Here is a 25722-nt window from a genome sequence, read left to right on the forward strand (position 1 = left end):
AGTTGGGTTACACCCAACATGAGCAAAAAAAACAAATGTAAGAAAACTTCAACAATCAAGATATAAAGTAATTATAAAATTGCTATAAGACAATTTGATATGTATTAGTTTGCTAAGGTTGTGTTAACAGCATACTACAAACTAGGTGGCTTAACCAACAAATTTATTGTCTCACAGTTTGAAAGTCTGAGATCAAGTTGTCAAGAGGGTTGTTTCCCTGGGAGGACTGTTGAAGTAGGGGATCTGTTCCAGGCCTCCCTCCCTGGCATACAGATGACCATCTTCATATCATCTTCCCTGTGTCTCTTCCCATCAGCTTCCCTCTATGTATGTCTGTGTCCAGATTTCCTCTTTTATAGGAATAACAGTCATACAGGATTAGGGCCTTCCCTAATGGTTACATTTTAACTGATTATCTTTGTAAAGACCCTATCTGTGTTACCTGAGGTTAAGACTCCAACATACCTTTTTGTTATTGTTGTTGGGGAGAGGGCAGTAAATTCAACCCATAACACCATGGTTGCAACATTCCAAATACATACCAACATGGTTGAGATATTTATGTTGCCAAGTGCCTACCAAAGACAAAAAAAAAAAACTCAGAAGGAACTTATACCAAGTTATAAATATGGACTTTCGATGACACTATTATGGATTATTGCTTCTGACTACCCTGAATTTTTCACTAAGGGAACATATTTTTAAACTCAGAAAAAATGTTTAATTAAAAAATATTTTGAGTTCACTGGTCTCTAACCCCAATCTATTCCTAATTATTAATATCTTCTAGCAGAGGCTCTTCTTTGGGACAGAAGTCTCAAAGGCATAAGTGCCCCTCTGCTGCTATGACTCTCTAAGGACAATAAAAATCATGTGAAAGTTTTTCTCTTTTTTTCAAAGATGGATTTATTTGAGGGAGCAGGAGGAGCAGAGAGGCAGAGGGAGAGAATCTTTCAAGCAAACTCCCTGTTGAGCGGGGAGCCAGACACAAGGCTCAATCCCACAACCCATGAGATCATGACCTGACCTAAAACTAAGAGTCAGATGCTTAACCGACTGAGCCACCCAGGACCTCAAAATCATGTAAAAGTTTTATTTATTTTTTTTTAAAGATTTATTTATTTATTTGAGAGAGAGAGAATGAGAGCGATAGAGAGCACGAGAGGGAAGAGGGTCAGAGGGAGAAGCAGACTCCCCGCCGAGCAGGGAGCCCGACGTGGGACTCGATCCCGGGACTCCAGGATCATGACGTGAGCCGAAGGCAGTCGCTTAACCAACTGAGCCACCCAGGCACCCCATGTAAAAGTTTTAAAGACTTCAGATAAAATGAGATATTTTATCTCAAATTCCAAATAAAAAGTATAAATATATATAAATATATATATATAAATATAAAAAAAGATGTACTTAAAAAGTAAATCTTAAAAATAAAAACAAAAAATAAAAAGTAAATCTCAATCTTAAAATGTAAGCCCCTTATGCAAGGCACTGTAAAAAAACAAAAGAGAGAGAGACAAAGCACAACATTCATGCAGGTATGAATCATACTCTCAGGCACACATAAAAAGCAAAAAAATGATTGAGCCAATAATTCTATGTGACCCAATGAAAATAGGTACATTAAATAAAACTAGGCAATCACATAATCACAACTGGAAATAAGTAGGAGGTCTTGTCCAAGCTAGTTGTCTTTATTCAATGAAATATTTTTACAACTAATATTTTCTTATTTTCTTTTTAAAGGGTCTTCAAGGATGAACTGTCAACATCCTCACTTCCTAGAATATTTCTAAGTCTGTTTCACTCTTAACCCTCAAAATGTTTTTCTCTCATCTGAAATAAATTTTTCCTATTAAAAGCTATACTTTTCTCATCTTTTCATTAAAGCAGGTAAAAAATCATTTTAGGGGCACCTGGGTGGCTCAGTTGGTTAAGCGACTGCCTTCGGCTCAGGTCATGATCCTGGAGTCCCAGGATCGAGTCCCGCGTCGGGCTCCCTGCTGTCAGCAGGAAGTCTGCTTCTCCCTCTGACCCTCCCCCCCTCAGGCTCTCTCTCTCCATCTCATTCTCTCTCTCAAATAAATAAATAAAATCTTTAAAAAAAAACATTTTAATATAGGTACCCCTTCAGAGGTATTTCATATAAGCTATCAAACTTCATCTAACCTATTTTTAATAGCTTTAACTGTGTAAATCTTTACTGGTTTCTACATATTTCTTTAGAAGAACCATAATCAAAATGGTGCTCAAACCCCTAAGGAAAAACCTAATTTTTTAAAAATCTAACTAACGTAGAATGTTGAAAGAATTACAGTACTTCTTACACAAAACTATCCTTGTAACAGACTGAGTGAAAAGTCAGACATAATGTTATTTATTGCAGTTCAATTTAGTGTATGCACTGGGCATCATCTATATAATACGTACCACAGCTTGGTAGGCATTACTCATTATGCTCTAACCAGGGATCATACTCAAACAATGAGATAATAAATCTCTAAAAGCAACTGGTTATTTTTTTCTGGAGATCTACCTCCTCACTTTAATAGGAAGTGGTAGGAATAAATTCTTCACACTAATTATTGGCAGATTTGTTTCTCACTGAAAATTAACTAAATGGGATTCTGAATAATCGATTCATCTCTGGATTTATTCATTCATTTATTCATTCAAATATTTACTGAGCACATACCATATGTAAAGGCCTATATTAGGTACTCAAAATACAGTAGTTAAAATGAAAACTCCTCGTGCCATACGCTTATATTCTAGCACAATGAGGTAATTAATGCATTTTACCTTATTTGGAGAGGGCATGAAATATCTGAAAAAATTAATTTGGGAGAGGAGAAAGTTATTTTCCCCTCTCAGGCAGAGATAATAGGGTTTACCAAAGCCCTAGGACAATCAGAACCTCTAAAAAAAGATAGTAAAAGAACACCAGTGTGGCCGGAGTGCAGAGAGCAAGGTAGAAGCGAAAGGAATAATGAATGGAAGAGTGAGATGAGACAAGTGAGTTATGCTGGTACCAGATCATGAAGGGGCTTACAGGTCATATTAAGAATTTTCAGCTTTACCTTAAGAGCAATTGGTAACCACTGAAGGGTGCTATGCCTTCTCCAAAACGTGTTAACCAAATCAAAAATTTAACACTTGCTGATTTGTTCAGCTTAGCTCCTTTTCTCCCGATTAAGGGACTCCAGGTTTCAAAGTTATTTGAGTCTAACCCCTTCCCCAGATGGAAGGTTAAGATTTTCTTGGTTCTTAGTGCCAATGGTTTGAGGGACCCAGCAACTACTAACATGGAGAGTTAATCTAGACATTAATATGAGCCTGGAACTATTAGCAAAAGTAAAATGAATTAATAGGCCTCCAATGCACATCTATTAAAATTCCTATACAAATAGAGCAAAGATCACTGACACAAATAAGTGCATTAAAATAAACTAGCTGATGGGGGACTTAACACTGTTCATTGATCAATTCTTAAACAAAAATTAATTCCTAGCGGGGCACCTCGGTGGCTCAGTCGCTAAGCGTCTGCCTTCACCTCAGGTCATGGTCCCAGGGTCCTGGGATCTTGTCCCACATCAGGTTCCCTGCTTGGCGGGAAGCCTGCTTCTCCCTCTCCCACTCCCCCTGCTTGTGTTCCCTCTCTCGCTGTGTCTCTCTCTGTCAAATAAATAAATAAAAAATCTTAAAAAAAAAATTAATCCCTACCAGGAGCTTACCACTGTGATCAAGGTCCATTTGTTGCTTCAGCTGTTTGAAATGCTGATGAATTTCAGGACCAGGGTAAAACCTAACGTTTTTTTAACGTTCTAGCTCTCAACTCCTCCCAGTTAAAGGGCTAATGTTAAATATTGGTAGAACACAGAAAACTGGCCAGGTCACATTTGAATTTATAAATCAGCAGAGCAGTCACACAATGATTTAAGTGGGGGAAACCTAAAGTCAGGCATAATAGAAGCAGGAAAGGCAAGAGAAGTTAAGCATGATTTTAAAGTTTCCAGCTGAACTTAGCTCTATTTTACATCATCTCTTTTGTCCCTATATTGAAACGTAAAAGCATAGTAAATCCATCCTCATTCCCTGTTTGCCTAAAAACACCTATTAATCCTTCAAACTCCAAGTAGGATATAATATTCCTTCAGAATGCATTCCTTAAACTCTCTGCCAGTGTGTCCATATTGCCTAGCCCAGTGAGAATCAATCACTTTCTCTGCTACCATCTTTCCAAGCAGTTATTTCTATTATTGTCTTTCTCACACTTGTTTATATTTATTTCTTCTATGGACACGTGAAAACCCTGAGAGGAGGTGTCTATGTTGTCAAGCACACATAAGAGACTCTATAATTGTTGAGTGAACTAATGGTATATTAATTAAACATTTTTGTTGTTTTTTTTTAATTTAGGATAGAGGCAGAATCTGCTAATAGTGACATGGTTCTTAACACAGCACAGATCAGAACTATAAACTCGGGATAAATTATTTAAAAACAGCTTTCTGAAGGTGCTGAAGAGCAACCAAAGGCAAACATGTAAAAGAACAGAAATGGAATTGACAGATATAAAAAAGTAATGGTACTATGTAAAATTCCTTGTTTCTTATGACTTTTTATTTAGGGAAAGCCCCAATCTACATCATGAACCAGAAGTTAAGGACAATCCCAGCAGTTTGAATATGACAGAAGCAATTCTTAAAACAAAAGCCCTAGAGAGAAGCAGCCCCAAACAAACTCTGGACAAAAGTCTGGCTGGACCACGAACTACTCACATTCATGAGATTTCAATGCTGCCAACCACTGCGTTCTGTAGTTTGAGTATATCCAAGTAAACAGACATGTTAAAATTTTTCCAACAAAATTCAGAAGAGCATAACAAAATGCAGAATCTCTACACAGCATTATTCACAGTGTTCAGGATATAATCCAAAATTACTCAACATACAAATAACCAAGAAAATGTGGTCCATTCATGACATAAAACACAATCAATAGAAATCAACAGAGATGACCCAGATGCCTGAATTAGCAGATAAAGATTTTCTTTTTTCTTTTTTTATTGTATTAGTCACCACACAGTACATTAGCTTTTGATGTAGTGTTCCATGATTCATTGTTTGCAGATAAAGATTTTAAATCAACTATTATAACTGTGTTCATGGAAGTTTAAAAAAAATCTCATAATGAATGAAAAGATTGGAAATCACAGCAGAGAAGTACAAACCACAAAGAGCCAAATACAAAATCTAGAACAGAAAGCTATGATATTTAAAGTAAAATGTTCATAAGATAGGCGAAACAGCAGATTAGGTAAAAAAAAGTCAGTGAAATTAAAGATAAATCCATTTATCTAATCTGAAGAAAATGGAGAGGGAAAAAACTGGGAGAAAACAAATAGAACCTCAGGGGCCTGTAGGACAAAATCAAAGATCTAATATAATTGTAAATGCAGTCCCAATAAAAAAAAAGAAAAATAGAATAGAAAAGTAAAAATATTTATAGAAATCAGTAAAAAGGGGCTCCTGGGTGGCTCAGTCAGTTAAGAGTCTGACTCTTGATTTCAGCTCGGGTCATGATCTCAGGCTCCTGGGATAGGCCCCCATAGTGATCCATGCTCAGCAGGGAATCTGCTTCTCTCCCTCTCTCTCTCTGCCCCTCCCCCCGCTCACATGCTCTCTCTCTAAAATAAATAAATCTTTAAAAAAAAACCAATAACAGTAAAAACTTTAGAAATGCCTCCAAAAAACAATACACTAATGCCTCTGATCAAAATCCTATCAAATGTTGTGAGATGAGCTAATGCAATTCTTAAAGAGAATTATATAGTGTTAGGAAAGAAAAAGCTCTTGTTGACTTAAGGTTCCATTTTATGAATTTAAAGAAAAACAAAACAAGTAGAAGAGTGGAAATACAGCACAGAATTCAATGAAATAAAAAACAAAACAATAAAAAAATTAACAAAGCCAAATCTGTTTCTTTGAAACGATTTATAAAATTGATAAACCACTAACTCAAATGAATAAGAGAAGAAAAAAGAAGAGAAAAAAATGCAAATTGTCAATGTCTGGAATGGATTATCACTACAAATCCTACAGACATTAAAAGCATAATACAGAAATGTTTATGAAGGGGCGCCTGGGTGGCTCAGTCGGTTAAGCAGCTGCCTTCGGCTCAGGTCATGAACCTAGGGTCCTGGGACCGAGCCCCGCATTGGGCTCCATGCTCAGCAGGAAGCCTGCTTCTCTCCCTCTCCCACTCCCCCTACTTGTGTTACCTCTCTTGCTGTCTCTCTCTGTCAAATAAATAAATAAAATCTTTAAAAAAAAATAAAAATAAAAAAAGAAGTGTTCATGAATAAGAGCATGCCAACAAATTTGATTAGATAAAACAGATAATTCCTTTGCAAAACACAAGAAAACTGAAAATCCAAATAGCCCATATTTATCAAAAAGTTAAGTCCATTATCAAAGAAACCTTCCAGTAAAGAAAAGTACAGGCTTAGATATTTTCACTAGCAAATTCTATGAAACTCATTCATAGTATAGGAGGAAAGAACACTCCCCAACCCATTTTATGATAATTCTGGTAGTAAAACCCAACAAGGTTTTACAAGAAAATAAAATTATAGACCAAAATCTCTCATGAACACAGCCACAGAAATCCTTAAATATTGTAAGCAAGCAAGATCCAGCAATATATAAGATGGAAAATACAGAAGAGTTATCCTAAGAATGCAAAGTTGTTTCAACACTCAAAAGTCAATTTAGCATTGCCACTGGGAATGGAACATGGTACAATCATTCTGGAAAACAATTTGGTAGTTTCTTAAAAAGTTAAATACACATTTACCATATGACCCAGCATTCCATTCCTACATATCTACAAAAATATATGTCCACATAGACTTATACACAAATATACAAAATAGTATTAATAAAAGCTAAAAAATGGCAACAATAATTCAAATGTCCATAAACTGGTAAATCGATAATCAGAATGCAGTATATTCCCACAATGGAATAGTATTTGGCAATAAAAAGGAACATGAGTGAACTTCATATGCTAAATGGCAGAAGTCAAAAGTATAAAAGATGACATGCTGTATGACTCCCTTTATATGAAATATCCAGAAAAGGCAATAATAGAAAGAATAAATTAGGGATTGCTGGAGGCTGGAGGTGTGAATAGGGAGTGATGTAAGTGTGCTTGAGGTTTCTTTGGGGGGCGATAGAAATGTTATAAAAGTACATTATGGTTATATTGAGGATGACCATGGAAAATACTAAAAGTCACTGACTTTTATGTGAAAAATAGATTAATTTTATGGTAAGTAAATTATACATTATGAAAGCTGCTTTAAAAAACATAATTATTACCATACTAATACAACAAAGAAAAACCACATGAGCACACATCAATCAACACAGAAAAATTAACAAAATCCACTGACTCATAATAAAAACTCTTTAGAAAATAGGAATAGAAGGAATTTATTCAACCAGATAAATGCTTTTTACAAAAACCTATAGCTAACATATTATTGGTGAATGTACTTAATGATCAAATAATGAATGAATGCTTTCTTCCTAATATCCTGAAAAAGTAAAGGATGCCCACTCTCATCACATAGTCTACAATGTACTAAAGATCCTAGCTTCTGTAATAAGGCAAGAAAAAAAGGATGATCAGAAAAAGATCATGTCTATAGCTAAAGACATGTAGAGACTTGACTGTTTACACAGAATATCTTAAATAACCTACAAAACTATTTAAACAAATATGTGATTTTAGCAAAGTCAGAGACTACAAGATCAATATACAAAAATCAATTTATATATGAGTATCAAACAATTAGAAAATGAAATTTTATATTTCTATTTATAATAGCATATAACATCAATAAATCACTTACAAATAGATGTAACAAAAAATGTGTAATGCCTCTAAATTATAAACTATAAAACACTGCTGGGAGAAATTTTTAAAAGACCCAAGTAAATAAGAGATACACCATGTTTCTGAACGGGAACACTCAGTATTTTTAAGAAGTCAACTCTCCCCAACCCACCAAATTAAGCTATACATTCCTGCAAATCTACCTGTAATCAATCCCCCAGGCCTCCTTGTAGACTGACAATGGATTCTAAAAAGCTTATGTAAGTGAAACAACATCAACAAAAACATCTTGGAAAAAGAAAAAAATTAACAAAAGTTAATTCAAAGCTATCTTGGAAAAAGAAAAATAGAGTATGTACAAACTACCCATTTCAAAATTTATCATAAAGCTCTGGTAATTAAAATATCATAGTACTGGCATAGACTGACATATCACTGGAACAAGACAGAATCACACTTACACATCATTCAATTTTCTACAAAGGTGCTAAAGCAATCCAACAGAGTAAGGAAAGTCTTCCACAAATAACAATGAAACAAATGGATTATCAATATGGGGAAATAAACAAAACCTGAATCCATAACTCATACTACAGACAAGAATTAATTTTTATATAGATTATAGATTAAACAAAAGAATTAAAGCTATAAAGCTTCTAGAGGAAAACACAAAAGAATATGTGCATCGTCTGTAGTGACTGTGTCCTAAGGACACAAAAAGCAATAACCATAAAAATTGATGAATTAGATTTAATCAAGGTTAAAAAGCCTTTGTTCATGAAAAGACAGCTATAGATAAATAAAAAATTTAAAGATGGAGAAAATTTTTCAAAAAACATATCTGACAAAGGAATGGTATCCAGAGTATATAAAGAATTCCTAAATAATTTTTAAATTTAAAAATGGCAAAAGATTTGAATAGTACTTCAAAAAATATTTGTAAATCACCATGAAAAAGTGTTAAGTATCATTAGCTATCACAGAAATTCAAATTAAAACCACGATGAAATACTATGCACCCATGAGAATCACTGAAAGTACTGAGCACATGAAATGCTGGTAAGAGGAGGCTCTCTCACACAGTGTTGGAAGTACAAAAGGTTTCATCCATTCGGAAAAAGTTCTAGCAGATTCTTGTTAATCCAAATATACACCATCTCTCTGACCCAGCAATTACATTCTTAACTATTTACCCAACGGAAATAAACTGCAAATCCCCAAATGACTTGTATAAGAATGTTCAAGGAAGCTTTATTCATAATGGTCCCAAACTGGAAACAGCCCAGAGTTCCAACAACACAAGAATGAATAAACTACAGTATATTTACACAATAGTCTGCTACTCAGCAATAAAAAGTAACAAACTGTTGATAAACAATATGAACAAATGCAAAAGCACTATGTTAAGTGAAAAAAGCTTTAATGAAAAGAGTTCATTCATATTGTCAGATCCCATTTATACAAATTCTATGACAGTAATCTGTGGTGGGGAAAAAACTCAAAAGTGGATGCCTTTGGGGATATGGGGTAGAAATTAGTTGGTGGGGGTATGAAGGAACTTTCTGAGGTAACCATAACATTCTTTATCTTGATAGGGGTTTGGGTTACCCACGTATAAGCATGTGTCAAAACTCATTAAATATTATACTTAAGATTGATGTTCTCATCATATGTAATTTGCGGGGGGAGGGCATAGGGAGACCATAACCATATATTGAATTTGAATTAATAGATATGTATGGCTACAACCTAATTTGAAATGTATATCAAAACAAACAAACAAACAAAAAACCAAGACAGACTGATGGATGGATAGATATGTGATAAAACAAGTTTTGGAAAATGTAAACAGTAGAATCTAAGTGGTAGGATGACAAGCACAAGAAATCCTGAACCTGATGAACGTTGGTCTGGAAAGGAAAATGACTCCCAATTATCAAGATGGATTATATTTCTTTTAAAGTACCGGTTAACATTAGCACCTATTCTGCTTAAGACAATCAAGTATAATCTACATCCATTCATATTTACACTTAAATACATAAGGACAGGCATACAAACAAGTAGAGTAGAAGTAAAGAAGTCCCCAAAAGTAAAATACCACAGGCCAATGTACCATCTCCAGGCGGCCCCGGTAACTTGTTTTTCCCCGGAGCAGCTATGAGCAAGCGAAACCAGGTTTCGTACGTGCGGCCAGCCGAACCGGCGTTCCTGGCTCGCTTCAAGGAACAGGTCGGCTACAGGGAAGGGCCTACCGTGGAAACCAAGAGAATCCAGCCTCAGCTCCCAGATGAAGATGGTGATCACAGTGACAAAGAAGATGAACAGCCCCAAGTGGTGGTTTTAAAAAAGGGAGACCTGTCAGTTGAAGAAGTCATGAAAATTAAAGCAGAAATAAAGGCTGCCAAAGCAGATGAAGAACCAGCTATAGTTGATGGAAGAATCATGTATCGAAAACCAGTCAAACGTTCCTCGGATGAAAAATATTCCGGTTTAACAGCAAGCTCAAAAAAGAGGAAGGCAAATGAAGATGAAATAAATAAGCAGGACTCAGTTAAAAAGAACTCACAAAAGCAAATCAAAAACAGTTGCCTCCTTTCTTTTGACAATGAAGATGAAACTGAGTAAGTGTAAATATTTTGGACTTAGTCATGCTTATGAGTATATGGGATGTTTTTTACAGTGACACTTTTTCTTTCCTATTTAAAGATAATACAAGTTCATTATAGAAAATTCAGAAAAAATTTAGTATGATAAAAATTGTATCTACCAATACCCCTTTGACATGAGGCTAACTCTGTAGATATTAACTACTATTAACATTTTGGAACTCCCACGTGTGGGGTATTTTTTAAACAAAATTGAGATTATATTGCATATGTTTTCTGTCCTGCTTTTCACATGACATTATATTCTGAGCATTTTTCCAGATCAGTAAAATTCAAAAATTTAAAAAAAAAAAAAGTAAAATACCACAACTACAAAGCCTCAAAAATCCGAACATTTTCTCTAGAGAAAAAAGCAGCATGGGATCGTTCGCAAAAGGCCACAATGAATACTCAGATTAACTCTTCATGTTGTGAACTAATATTCAGTGCCCTCCATACCGAAGACTCACCTTATATTTTCATTTCATCTTGCATGTCTCTCCTTTATGAAGCTTTCCCTGAAGGCTCCACTCCCCAAAGATATTATCCACCCCTCCTCAGAAAATTCCATTAATTCTTTGCATTTCTCTTATAAGACTTATGAAATTTATGTCTACTGGGAAAGAGAAAACTGTTAAAAGGATTGGGCATCAGGAGGCCAACTCTACCTGCACAACCTAAGATAAATTACTTAATCTTGTTTTCTTGTATGTAAATTGCAGATAACAGGACTTTACCTCACAGGGTTATTATAAAGATCATTATGCTTAGCCTCCTGCATAAAGTACCAGATAAAAATTACTATTATTATTATTCTATTATCTCCATATAAGCCTAACTCAGTACCAACAATATTTAATAGGTATTCAATTTTTAAAAAAATATTTCAGTTGAAAGAGCAAGTGAATAAGCTATTCATGTGTTACTGATTGATAGACTATTGCTGTGGCCCACATATATAAACATACTTAAGTAACTGCCCTTTCTGTTTAAGGATGATCCTAGTAAATCATCTGTGGTTACTGACAAAAACACATGAGCTTCACGTTGGTTCTTCTGAACTTTGCTTTTATTTTATCCCAAAAATACTAGATTTTTTTCCATTACCCTCATTTTCACCATGATTTCTAAGGGCAATTCTCTTCACTCCCTACCCTAACCTTGTGGTCCTATCACCCAAACACCTGGATAATAGTGAACCCAAACCCTCCCCGTGCCATCTCTGTTAAAATAGTCAGTTATGGCCCATTTCCGAAATTCCTTGCTTAGAGGCCTTCCAAATGTTCATCTTTATGCACATTTGAAACTTCAGATATACTAAGACATAAAATTAACAAGATAAATTGATAAATTGTTATCAGCATGATCATTCTTTCAATGTGAAATCTTCAGGCAAGAAAAGTATATGATTTATACTCTGGCAAAAAGAAGAAATAAAAGGCAAAAAACTAAAAGTTTTTAAATGTTCATGCCATAATTTCCATTATACAGCAATAAGTGCCAAATTTCTATTCTCTTGTTGCACAGCTCTCATAATGTGGAACTTACACAGTCTCCCTTAGTCAAAGGGATAAAACTCAAATCCAAGCCTCTAATTTCTTTTATTAAAAAAACAAAAAAGTGGGACTCAAAATAAGATAGATGGGAAAGAACATCCTAATGACAAGGGATTAGACAATGGGATGCCTGGGTAGCTCAAGTGGTTAAGTGCCTGCCTTCAGCTCGGGTCGTGATCCCAGGGTGCCGGGATCAAGTCCCACATCGGGCTCCTTGCTCAGCGGGGAGAGCCTGCTTCTCCCTCTGCCTGCCGCTCCCCCTGCTTGTGCTCTCTCTCTCTGACAAATAAATAAAATCTTTAAAAAAAAAGAGAGAGAGATTAGACAAAATATCACTAATCAAGGAGTATGATAAAAATCATGGTCACTCAACAGAGTAACACCTACCAGTTGTTATCTGGTAGATAATATTTAAGCCTTCTTAATTATAGGAGGGAAAAGGAATTAACGTCTGAGAACTGAAGTCTTCCTCCAAGGATACTAAAACACATTAGTAATCAGGATACATGTGTGGAAAAATTTCCTTGGTCCACTCACCAAGCATCCTCAAACAAAAACTTCTCTATGGGTTGTACCACTGTACTACTGAAATATTCACTAAAATTACATCACTGATGCTGTAACATATCATTTTTTAAATTCTTTGAGTTAGGGGTGCCTTGGATGGCTCAGTTAAGCATCCAACTCTTGGTTTCCGCTCAGGGTTGTGGGATCAAGACCCACATCGGGCTCCATGCTTAGTATGGAGTCTGCTTCAGATTCTTTCTTCCTCCCCCTCTGCCACCACCCCCCCCACTTGTGTTTTCTTTCTCTCTCTCAAATAAATAAAATCTTTTTTAAAAATTCTATAAAATAATATAACATCAACAAAAAAAATTTGAAGAAACAGAAGATATATTCAAATGTCATCTTCTTGGATAAGTCATTCTTATTTTCCTAGAGCAAGGGTCTACAAACTACTGCCACCAGATCAATTCTAGCTTGCTGCTTTATTGTAAACAAGATTTTATTGAAACAGGGCTATGCCTGTTCATGGACATATTGTTTAAGGTTGACTACAGTATAATTAAAAATATGTATTTGGTCTTTGCCCCCAGTTTCTAGAACATATCTTCAATACCCTTGGCATTTCATAGGTGTCTTTTGTTATCCATTATTAGTCCCTTTTGATTATACCTAAGGTTATGCTAACAAGGTGACTCGTGGTCAGTCCCTAGATAGTTTAAAAAGAGGGGCTGACCATAAAAGACTGAGCATGTGACTACAGGGCTAGAGACTGAGTTCAATTATGTAGTCAATAATTAAAACAATCATGCCTACATAATGAAGACTCCATAAAAACTCTTGAACAGTGAGATTCAGGAAGCTTCCAGGTTGATAAACACACTGATGTGCTGAAAAGGTACCCAGAAAGGGCATGGAAGCTCTGTGCACCCACTCCCCACCTCCAACACCTTGCCCTATACATCTCTTCCATTTGGCTGTTTCTGAGTTATATCTTTTATAATAAAATTAGTTGTAAGTACGGTGCTTTCCTGAATCTGTGAGTCATTCCAGCAAATTATTGAACTTGAGGGTAGGGCTATACTCAGCCAGGCAGAAATGTAGGAAGCCCCACTTGTAGCTAGGGTCTCAAATGGAGACTTATGGGACCAAGACCTTAGTTTATATGGTTTGTACTAACTCTCAGTTGTTAATGTCAGAATTGAATTGAATCACAGGACACCTAGTTGAGTTGAGAGAATTAATGATGCTGCTGCCTTTCTATACAACTCCAAAGTTGAGTAGCTGCAAGAGACACAATATGGCCCACAAAGCCTAAAATGCCTGGATCTTTATAGAAAATGTTTGCCTACTCCTGTTCTAGAGAAATTAGTCTCTCACAGCCTCCTGTGTTTAACATTTTGGGTACAGATCACAAACACATTACCTATTATATTTATATACTTGTCTATCTCCTCCAGGATATTACTACTTATGAACAAAAAATAGTTTTATTGTCATTATATCTTTAGGATCAACTTCTTGGCATACAGTTGACAGGAGCTTAATAAAAATACTGATTTCAAAAAAAAAACTTCTTAAAGCATGTTTCTATCTCAGTGTATTTTATTTCCTACTTTAATATCAGTCCTATGTTCTGATTCTAAAAGAAAAGAAAAAAACAAACACTGAAAGATCATGGATTATTAGCATGCTAAAGCCTGAAAGGACCACAAACATTATCTAACTCAATCTTTATTTTCAGTCAGGGAAAATAAAGTCCAGAACACTTAAATGACTTGCCCAACTAATTATTAACAAAACCAAGGTTAGGATCCAAGTCCAAAATGAATAATCTTTTCACTAACAAATCTTTTTAACAAGTGAAAAAGGAAGAATAACATAAGTAAAACTAAACCTTATTCAAAACGTACCACCCAAAAGTACTCTCCATTCATGCTACTCAGAGTACCAGCCAATGAATGAAGAGACTAAATCAGAACATGAATTAACATACAGCTTCTTTCAAAAGAAAGCTTTGCTATGGAAAACAAACAAACAAAAACAATTATTTGAAATAAACAACGTGCCTACAAACAAAGTTGATTTATATTTTGGAATTTATATTCTCCTTGTCTCTTCTTAGGCCAAGAAACATTTCACAAATATTCAAACCTGTTTTTGGGGCCACATTTTCAATAGCAATGTATTAAATGAACATTTGGTATAGAAGCAGAAACTGTTAATAATATAACGATCTGTCACATGTATAATTCATATACAAAGTTCCCACTTTAAAGGAATAAGAGGGAAAATAACACCTATTTCATTTCATATATATGGATTTTCATATACATGTGTGTAGATACATATACGTGTAGATACAAATATAAAGAGAAAGAGAAACAGAAGCTCAGAGAGATATAATACTTGGCTCAAGGTCACAAAGCAAAGAAAGGATTTGAATTCAGATTAATCATACAACAAAGGCCAAGCTCTTTACAGAAAACCAGGATACAAAAAACAGATTTGACTCAAATAGCATTTACACAGCAGAATAGAATTCATGGCTTTTTTACCATGATTTTTAGTCTTCCAAAGTTAACTTTTTTTAACTTTTTTTTTATTTTTCTTGTTCCCTTTTTCAACCAACATCTTATCAATCCCTTTTTTAAAAAATCTTTTTTATTTTTCATTTTTAGAGTCATATTCTATCCCTTCATAGTAGTTACCCTTATTTCTGGTATATATATATAAGTTGTTCTGTCTTTAAAATTTGAGATTCAGTTTCTACTAACAGATCAAAATATACCCTAAATCTCTAGTATATGGCTTTGTTCTAGTCTCCTGCCTGATCACATTCTCTGCCTTTTTTTTTAAAAATCCTCTTTTCTTTTTTCAAACTTATCAATTTCTTTCATAAAATCTTTAATAATTTTCATCTTTACAATCATATTCAATCCCTTCATCGTATTAACCCTTATTTTTGTACATCTGTAAGTTTTTCTTTCTTGAAAACTTTGGGAGACACTTTCTTCTAACAGACCAAAATACGCCCAAAATCTAGTGTGTGGCACTGATCTATGCACCAGCCTGATCATATTTGATCATAGTCTGTTTTTTTTGTTTTTTCTTTTTTTTTTTTTGCTTTTTTCTTTCTTTCCCTTTCTTTTCCCCTGGTTTCAAGTCTTTTCTGATTTGTTCAGTGTATATTTTCTGGGGACGTTGTTACCCTGTTAGCATTTTGTTCTCTCATTCATCTATTCTCCTCTGGACAAAATGACAAGACGAAAAAAATCACCTCAACAAAAAGAACAAGAGGCAGTTCCGACTGCCAGGGACCTACACAATGCGGACATTAATACAATGTCGGAACTAGAATTCAGAATGATGATTTTAAAGATACTAGCTGGGCTTGAAAAAACCATGGAAGTTATTAGAGAAATCCTTTCTGGAGAAAAAAAGAACTAAAATCGAACCAAGCTGAAATCAAAAAGGCTATTAATGAGGTGCACTCAAAAGTGGAGGCTCTGCTAGGATAAATGAGGCAGAAGAGAGAATTTGTGATAGAGAAGACCAAATGATGGAAAAAAAAGCTGAGAAAAAGAGAAATAAACAAGTACTGGATCACGAGGGCAGAATTTGAGAGATAAGCGATACCATAAGACAAAACATTAGAATAACTGGGATCCCAGAGAAAAAGAAAGAGAGAGAGGGGCAGAAGGTATATTGGAGCAAATTACAGCAGAGAACTTCCCTAATTTCGGGAAGGAAACAGGCATCAAAATACAGGAGGCACAGAGAACCCCTCTTAAAATCAATAAAAATAGGTCAGCACCACAACATCTAATAGTAAAACTTATGAGTCTCAAAGAAAAAGAGAAAATCCTGAGAGCAGTTCGGAGAAGAGATCTGTAAACTACAATGATAGAAACATTAGACTGGCAACAGACCTATCCACAGAGACCTGGCAGGCCAAAAAGGACTGGCATGATATATTCAGAGCACTAAATGAGAAAAATATGCAGCCAAGAATACTATATCCAACTAGGCTGTCACTGAAAATAGGAGGAGAGATAAAAAGCTTCCAGGACAAACAAAACTAAAGGAACTTGCAAACACAAAACCAGCCCAAAAGAAATATTGAAAGGGGTCCTCTAAGCAAAGAGAGAGCCTAAAAGCAACATAGACCAGAAAGGAACACAGACAATGTGCAGTAACAGTCACCTTACAGGCAATACAATGGCACTAAATTCATATCTTTCAATAGTTACCCTGAATGTAAATGGGCTAAATCCCCAACAAAAGACACAGGCTATCAGATTGGATAAAAAAAAAAGGCCCATCGATATGCTGTCTGCAAGAGACTCATTTTTAGACCCAAAGACACCGCCAGATTGAAAGTTAGGGTGTGGAAAACCATTTACCATGCTAATGGACACCAAAAGAAAGCTGGGGTGGCAATCTTTATATCAGACAAACTAGATTTTAAACCAAAGACTGTAATAAGAGATGAGGAAGCATCTCCTCTGTATCCTACCTGAAGGGTCTATCCACTGTATCCTACCTGAAGGGTCTATCCAACAAGAAGATCTAACAATTGTAAATATCTATGCCCCTAACATGGAAGCAGCCAATTATATAAGCCAATTAATAACAGAAACAAAGAAACACATTGTCAACAATACAAGAATAGTGGGGGACTTTAACAACCCCCTCGCTGAAATGGACAGATCATCTAAGCAAAAGATCAGCAAGGAAAAAAGACTTTAAATGACACATGGGACCAAATGGACTTCACAGATATATTCAGAACATTCCATCCCAAAACAACAGAATACACATTCTTCTCTAGTGCCCATGGAACATTCTCCAGCATAGATCACGTCCTAGATCACAAATCAGGTCTCAACTGTTACCAAAAAATTGGGATCATTCCCTGCATATTTTCGGACCACACTGCTTTGAAACTAGAACTCAATGACAAGAGGAAAGTCGAAAAGAACTCAAATAATGGAGGCTAAAGAGCTTCCTACTAAAGAATGAAAGGGTCAACCAGGAAATTAAAGAAGAATTAAAAAAATTCATGGAAACAAATGAAAATGAAAACACAAACTGTTCAAAATCAGTGCAATACAGCAAAGGCAGTCCTGAGAGGAAAGTATATACCAATACAAGCCTTTCTCGAGAAACAACAAAGGTCTCAAATATACAACCTAACCCTAGACCTAAAGGAGCTGGAGAAAGAACAGCAAATAAAGCCTAAACCCAGCAGGAGAAGAGAAATAATAAAGATCAGAGCAGAAATCAATGAAATATAGAAACCAAAAGAACAGTAGAACAGATCAACGAAACTAGGAGCTGGTTCTTTGAAAGAATTAACAAGACTGATAAACCCCTGGCCAGACTTATCAAAAACAAAAGAGATGGTATGTTGGCGGGGATGTGCAGAAAGGGGAACCCTTCTACACTGCTGGTGGGAATGCAAGCTGGTGCAAACACTCTGGAAAACAGTATGGAGGTTCCTCAAACAGTTGAAATTAGAGCTACCGTTCGATCCAGCAATTGCACTACTGGGTATTTACCCCAAAGATGCAAATGTAGGGACCCGAAGGGGTACGTGTACCCCAATGTTTATAGCAGCAATGTCCACAATAGCCAAACTGTGGAAAGAGCCAAAATGCCCATCGACAGATGAATGGATAAAGAAGATGTGGTATATATACACAATGGAATATTATGCAGCCATCAAAAGGAATGAGATCTTGCCATTTGAAACGATGTGGATGAAACTGGAGGGTGTTATGCTGAGTGAAATAAGTCAATCAGAGAAAGACATGTATCACATGACCTCACTGATATGAGGAATTCTTAATCTCAGGAAACAAACTGAGTGTTACTGGAGTGGTTGGGGGTGGGAGGGATGGGGTGGCTGGGTGATAGACATTGGGGAGGGTATGTGCTACGGTGAGCGCTGTGAATTGTGCAAGACTGTTGAATCACAGATCTGTACTTCTGAAACAAATAACGCAACATATTTTAAGAAAAAAGAAAAAGAAGAAGATAACAGGAGAGGAAGAAAAGGGGAGTATGTCAGAGGGGGAGACGAACCATGAGAGATGATGGACTCTGAAAAACAAACTGAGGGTTCTAGAGGGGAGGGTGGTAGGGGGATGGGTTAGCCTGGTGATGGGTATTGAGGAGGGCACGTTCTGCATGGAGCACTGGGTGTTATGAACAATGAATCATGGAACACTGCACCAAAAACTAATGATGTAATATATGGTGATTAACATAACAATAAAAAATAAAAAATAAAAAAAAAAAAAGAGAAATGACCCAAATAAACAAATCATGAATGAAAGAGGAGAGATCACAACCAATACCAAAGAAATGCAAACAATTATAAGAACATATATGAGCACCTATATGCCAGCAAATTAGAAAATTTGGAAGAAATGGAAGCATTCCTGAGATGTATCAACTACCAAAACTGAACCAGGAAGAAATAGAAAACCTGAACAGACCTATAAACACTAAGGAAATTGAAGCAGTCATCAAAAATCTCCCAACAAACAAAAGCCCAGGGCCAGATGGCTTCCTAGGGGAATTCTACCAAACATTTCAAGAAGAATTAATACCTATTCTTCTGAAACTGTTCCAAAAAATAGAAACGGAAGGAAAACTTCCAAACTCGTTTTATGAGGCCACCATTACCTTGATCCCCAAACCAGACAAAGACCCCATCAAAAGGAGAATTACAGACCAATATCCCTGATGAACAGGGAAGCAAAAATTCTCACCAAAATACTAGCCAAGAGGATCCAACAGTACATTAAAGGGATTATTCACCATGACCAAATGGGATTTATCCCTGGGCTGCAAGGTTAGTTTAACATCCGCAAATCAATCAATGTGATACAATACATTAATCAAAGAAAGAACAAGAACCATATGATCCTCTCAATAGATGCAGAAAAAGCCTTTGACAAAGTACAGCATCCTTTCTTGACCAAAACTCTTCAGAGTATAGGGATAGAGGGTACATACCTCAATATCATAAAAGCCATCTATGAAAAACCCACAGCAAATATCATTCTCAATGGGGAAAAACTGAGCTTTCCCCCTAAGGTCAGGAACACGGCAGGGATGTCCACTATCACCACTGCTATTCAACATAGTTTTAGAAGTCCTAGCCACAATAATCAGACAACAAAAAGAAATAAAAGGCATCCAAATCAGCAAAGAAGTCAAACTCTCACTGTTTGCAGATGATATAATACTTTATGTGGAAAACCAACAAGACTCCACCCCAAAACTGCTAGAACTCAGACAGGAATTCAGTAAAGTGGCAGGATATAAAATCAATGCACAGAAATCAGTGGCATTCCTATATACCAACAACAAGAAAGAAGAAAGAGAAATTAAGGAGTAGATCCCATTTACAATTACACCCAAAATCATAAGATACCTAGGAATAAATCTAACCAAAGAGGCAAAGAATCTGTACTCAGAAAACTATAAAATACTCATGAAAGAAATTGAGAAAGACACAAAGAAATGGAAAAACGTTCCATGCTCATGGATTGGAAGAAAAAATATTGTGAAGATGTCAATGCTACCTAGAGCAATCTACACATTCAATGCAATCCCCATCAAAATACCATCCACTTTTTTCAAAGAAATGGAACAAATAATCCTAAAATTTGTAAGGAACCAGAAAAGACCCTGAATAGCTAGAGGAATGTTGAAAAAGTAAAGCAATGCTGGCAGCATCACAATTCCGGACTTTCAGCTCTATTACAAAGCTGTCATCATCAAGACAGTATGGTACTGACACAAAAACAGACACATAGATCAGTGGAACAGATAGAAAGCCCAGAAATGGACCCTCAGCTTTATGGTGAACTCATCTTTGACAAAGCAGGAAAGAATGTCCAATGGAAAAAAGACAGTCTCTTCAACAAATGGTGTTGGGAAAACTGGACAACCACATGCAGAAGAATGAAACTGGACCATTTCCTTACACCATACACAAAAATAGACTCAAAATGGTTGAAAGACCTAAATGTGAGACAGGAGTCCATCAAATCCAAAAACAGCAACCCCTTTAACCTCAGCACTGAAGCTTCTTCCTAGAAACATCGCTGAAGGCAAGGGAAGCAAGGGCAAAAATGAACTACTGGGACCTCATCAAGATAAAAAGCTTCCGCACAGCAAAAGAAACAGTCAACAAAACCAAAAGACAACCCACAGAATGAGAGAAGATATTTGCAAATGACATATCAGATAACGGGCTAGTATCCAAAATCTATAAAGATCTTAAGAAACTCAACACCCAAAGAACAAATGATCCTATCAAGAATTGGGCAGAAGACATGAACAGACATTTTTCCAAAGAAGACATCCAAATGGCCAACAGACACATGAAAAACTGCTCAACATCACTCGGCATCAGGGAAATCCAAATCAAAACCTCAATGAGATACCACCTCCCACCAGTCAGAATGGCTAAAATTAACAAGTCAGGAAATGACAGATGTTGATGACGATGCAGAGAAAGGGGAACCCTCCTACACTGTTGGTGGGAATGCAAGCTGGTGCAGCCACTCTGGAAAACAGTATGCAGGTTCCTCAAAAAGTTGAAAATAGAGCTGCCCTATGACCCAGCTATTACACTACTGGGTATTTACCCCAAAGATACAAATGTAGGGATCCAAAAGGGTACGTGCACCCCGATGTTTATACCAGCAATGTCCACAACAGCCAAACTGTGGAAAGAGCCAAGATGTCCATCGACAAATGAATGGATAAAGAAGATGTGGTATATATATACAATGGAATATTATGCAGCCATCAAAAGGAATGAGATCTTGCCATTTGCAACGACATGGATGGAACCGGAGGGTGTTATGCTGAGCGAAATAAGTCAATCAGAGAAAGACATGTATCATATGACCTCACTGATAGGAGGAATTCTTAATCTCAGGAAATAAACTGAGGGTTGCTGGAGTGGTGGGGGGGTGGGAGGGATGGGATGGCTGGGTGATAGACATTAGGGAGGGTATGTGGTATGGTGAGCGCTGTGAATTGTGCAAGAATGTTGACTCATAGATCTGTACCTCTTAAACAATACATTATATGTTAAAAAAAAAAAAAGAAGAAGATAGCAGGAGGGGAAGAATGAAGGGGGGGAATCAGAGGGCGAGATGAACCATGAGAGAGGATCGACTCTGAAAAACAAACTGAGGGTTCTAGAGGGGAGAGGGGTGGGAGGATGGGTTAGCCTGGTGATGGGTAGTAAAGAGGACACGTTCTGCATGGAGCACTGGATGATATACGCAAACAATGAATCATGGTACACGACATCAAAAACCAATGATGTAATGTATGGTGATTAACATAACATAATATAAAAAAAAAAAAACTGTGTAGCCCAGATTAAGTCAGTACTTCCCTGTGCCTAGGTTTCCATATCTGAAAACCAGATAATCTTTGAAATCTTATCTTCACTAATATTCCCGAATTCTATATTCAATTCAGAGTCCTGTTTAAAATATGGTACTCCTGATAATTAATACCAAAATTAGCAATCTAAATACAACAGGCGACTCCAATTCTGATAAATCAAGTAAACAAACTGTATATCCTGCTTTCCAGGTAAAAGTAAGGTTACTTCTCGATTTCTGGTTTTGGTAATTAGGACAAAAATGAATTTCCAGAAAGTACATTTTCACATGTATTTTTTAACAGTAATTCACAAAAAGCAGTCATTTATTTCATTAAGAAACAGTCTAGCAAACAATTTAAGCAAATATCAAGCATTAGAAATAACTACTTTCATCCAACTCCTACAAAACAAATTCTTACATTTTATTGTAATTGTTTCTTCAACTCTGAAGCAATGTTTACAATTTGCCTTCCAAAGTATTTGCTGACAATATAATGCATTTTAATTTGTTGCCATATTGATTTCCATGAATGATTTAGGCAATTTTTACCAGAGCAGGGAGAACAAGTTTTTCCCCAGTGATATGTGGTTTTTAAATTGTTGCTATTAAGTCAATGCATTAGTTAGAAGGAGGTTTACAGACACATAATAGGAATACCCAAAATATGAATGGCTCAAACAATATAAGATTATAGATATGTATCTGTATAAGTATATACTGTATATGTATACATAGACACAGAGATTTATACACATATATACATATAAAGAAAGAAAACATGCTAGCATATTAGTTTATTCTATATTTCCAATGGTTCATTTATTTTTGAGATGTTCCCTTCTAAACTGGGCTGCCCAATAAAAATATAAGCCACATATGTAATTTTAAATTTTATTAACCACATTAGAAGAAAATGTAAACAGGAGAAATTAAGTTACATTTTACTGAACCCAATATATCTAAAATATCATTTAAACATGTAACAAATATTTTTAAATTATTTTTACATTTTTTATACCAAGTCTTCAAAATCAAGTGTGTGTTTTATGCTTTCAGAACATTTCATGTGGTCACTGACCACATGTGGCTGGTGGCTACCAAAAGACTACACAGCTCTAGACAGGCCTAACCATGTTTCAAACCTCAACTCAAGCATCACCGCTTGTATGAAGCCCTCCCTTGACTTCATCAGTATGTCACTCCCTTCAGTGTGGCCCACTATACCCTAATTTATTTCTATCATAGGAGTTTATACATTTAATTGCCTGTATTTATCAGCCTCTACAGTATTAAAAACTCCAGGGGAGGGACTTGTCTTGGTCATTGTATCCTCAGTGCCTAGCATTATATATGATGGCTATTCAATAAATATTTGTTTGAACAAAATAGGTATGTAGTCAGGTATGGAAGCTAGGCTAAAAATTAGTATATATAATCAGACCCAGTAGACCAATATTTAAATAGGGAAGGGAGGAAGGGCAAACAAAAGAACAAAAGAACTAGATAACCTTCAAATTAAATATAGTACTCTAACTTGAATAATTAAATCAGTTAGAAAATAAATTAAGTCAACTATAGAATGCTATCATTCAGTAACAGTATATATTAAACATTAGTATCTGAGTATCACAATACAAAGCAAAGCTTTTATAAGATCTCTGGTTTTTCTTCAGGAATAAACTACATTAATAGAGTCCCTTTTTAACAAGTAGCAACATATATCACAAATGTGATACACCTAATTATTTTCTCATAAACTACCTCCCCATTAACATATCTTTATTCTTTTTACATACAAAGAGAGTAAATTAAAACTCTAAGATACAAAATACATTATCATATTGATCCAAAACCCCAACCACTCTCTCTGGAACTGTAATCTATGTTGTAAATGTCTATATCCCATATTTTCTAAGCAGGTCATCTTCAATTTATTTCAGAGTTTGGCAGCATAATTTTTCAATGTTAATTGGGTTCAGCTGTCATTCTGAATGACAGTTTGTCATGCAGTAACTAAAATACATTAGTTTACCTTCAGAGTGCAATCACTAATCACGTTGAACATTATTTCTAGATTTTTAAAAAAGCCCAATATAATTAATTTTAAAAAATCAGCAAATCTGACTAAAATATATTTGCTCAATATAATTCCCATAAAGGTATCTAAGTGAGTATTTTCACAGAGAAAAATGCTTCTTAACAGCCACTCAACCCAACCCTAAAATAAGTCAATCATCCTAAAAACGAATGCTTTTGATCCTAAGGCCCAGATGAGAAAATGTTAATGGTTCAAAACAATTCCATGACCATTCAGACAATCTTGCTGAACTGTGACCAGTTAGTTCACTCAGTCCCTGGGTGGTACTAATGAGACCAAGGGAATGGGTTACATTTCCATTTGAAGCTAAACTTAGTATAGTCAAAGGTTAAAAGACTGCACCTACAATCCCACCCAGTTAGGGCCTGCTGTCTGCCAGGTGGAGGACTTCAACAATAATAGCAATGAAACAAGCATGTGAATGTGAACAGATTAACAGATAGGAAAAAAAAAAAATCACACCTTAGCATATTTTATTCATAGGAACAGATACTCCAAAGAAACCTACAATGTGAAAAGTCACACTTTGGTAAAGATGAATCATTAAATCTCAACTCTTAAAAACCAAGACAAGTAAATATGCTACCTTATAAATAGCTGCTGCATTATTACATATAATAATACTTGACCTAGCTTCTATCATTTTTTTCTGGAACATTCTTTCAATTCTGGAATGCTGGTAAATAAAAAACTATAATTTGATGTGCAGAAAGAAAAAACCAGCGTCCTTTCAGTGGTGGGAGGGAACAGGATTTCCTTACAGAGGAAAAAAAGTTCAAAACAGTACTAATACCAGGGCAGTTAAAGGAAAAGGCTTATTTGTGGTGATCCTGATACTCACTGTATCAAGCCAGCTTGACTTTTCCTCTACATTTCAGAAATCCATTAACTCTATTTTGATAAAATGTTGTAATTTTTATAATTCTGATTTTATGAGACTGAAAAAATTCAAAATAACTTCCAACACCCTCATTTCCATTCCTTTTATCTCTTCCTCCACCTTCTCTCTTAGTCATGAACTACAAATGCCCACAGAGATCTAGCTCCTTCAAAAGGGTAGGCACTGAAAACCAAACTCACCTTCTCTCTCCACAGGGCCCAAATTTACACAGGTGTATTTGAACTACAACTTCACTCAATAAAACATAGGTGTCATATATCCTGTTATCAACCACCTTTTCAAATCTCAACCTAAACATATTTCTAATTAATATTCATTGAGTGCTTACTATGTACCAGACCCACCACCAGACATCAGGAATCTCTTCTCACATCCCTTCCCTCAATGACACCTTAAAAATGTGAATCTATCATCCCCTTTTACTGATGAACATACCCTAATAGCAATGTTAAGAGTGAATCTTTTTTTTCTCCAAAGGTAAAGGGTAACTATATGAGAGTTTAGAAAGTCATGAAAAGTATAATTTACTTCCCAGTTTTTAATACAAGACCTACGGAACCTAATTACTGAGTTAGTTGTATACCTAATAATTAAGTTAGCTGTAGATAAAAAAATAAAAGAAATATAATGTGAGCCACATATATACTTTAAAAATTATCTAATAGACACATTAAAACAAGTA

General features: G+C 35.6%; 2 protein-coding genes across 15 annotated transcripts in view; one reads left to right on the plus strand and one right to left on the minus strand.

Annotated features, from left to right (window-relative positions):
• Positions 1-25722, minus strand: part of NBEA (neurobeachin) — a 680715-nt gene that overhangs the window by 635047 nt on the left and 19946 nt on the right. The window lies entirely within an intron of this gene.
• On the plus strand, positions 10014-10589 carry LOC113919367 (uncharacterized protein KIAA1143). Its single transcript, XM_027588300.1, has one exon. The coding sequence runs from the start codon at positions 10063-10065 to the stop codon at positions 10528-10530; it is 468 nt and encodes a 155-aa protein (XP_027444101.1). The 5' UTR covers positions 10014-10062; the 3' UTR covers positions 10531-10589.

The sequence above is a fragment of the Zalophus californianus genome, chromosome 3 (genome assembly GCF_009762305.2).
Source record: "Zalophus californianus isolate mZalCal1 chromosome 3, mZalCal1.pri.v2, whole genome shotgun sequence".
Taxonomy (NCBI): domain Eukaryota; kingdom Metazoa; phylum Chordata; class Mammalia; order Carnivora; family Otariidae; genus Zalophus; species Zalophus californianus.

Excerpts from the sequence above, each read along its gene's own strand:
- LOC113919367 (XM_027588300.1), top strand. The coding sequence starts at position 10,063 with ATGAGCAAGCGAAACCAGGTTTCGTACGTGCGGCCAGCCGAACCGGCG.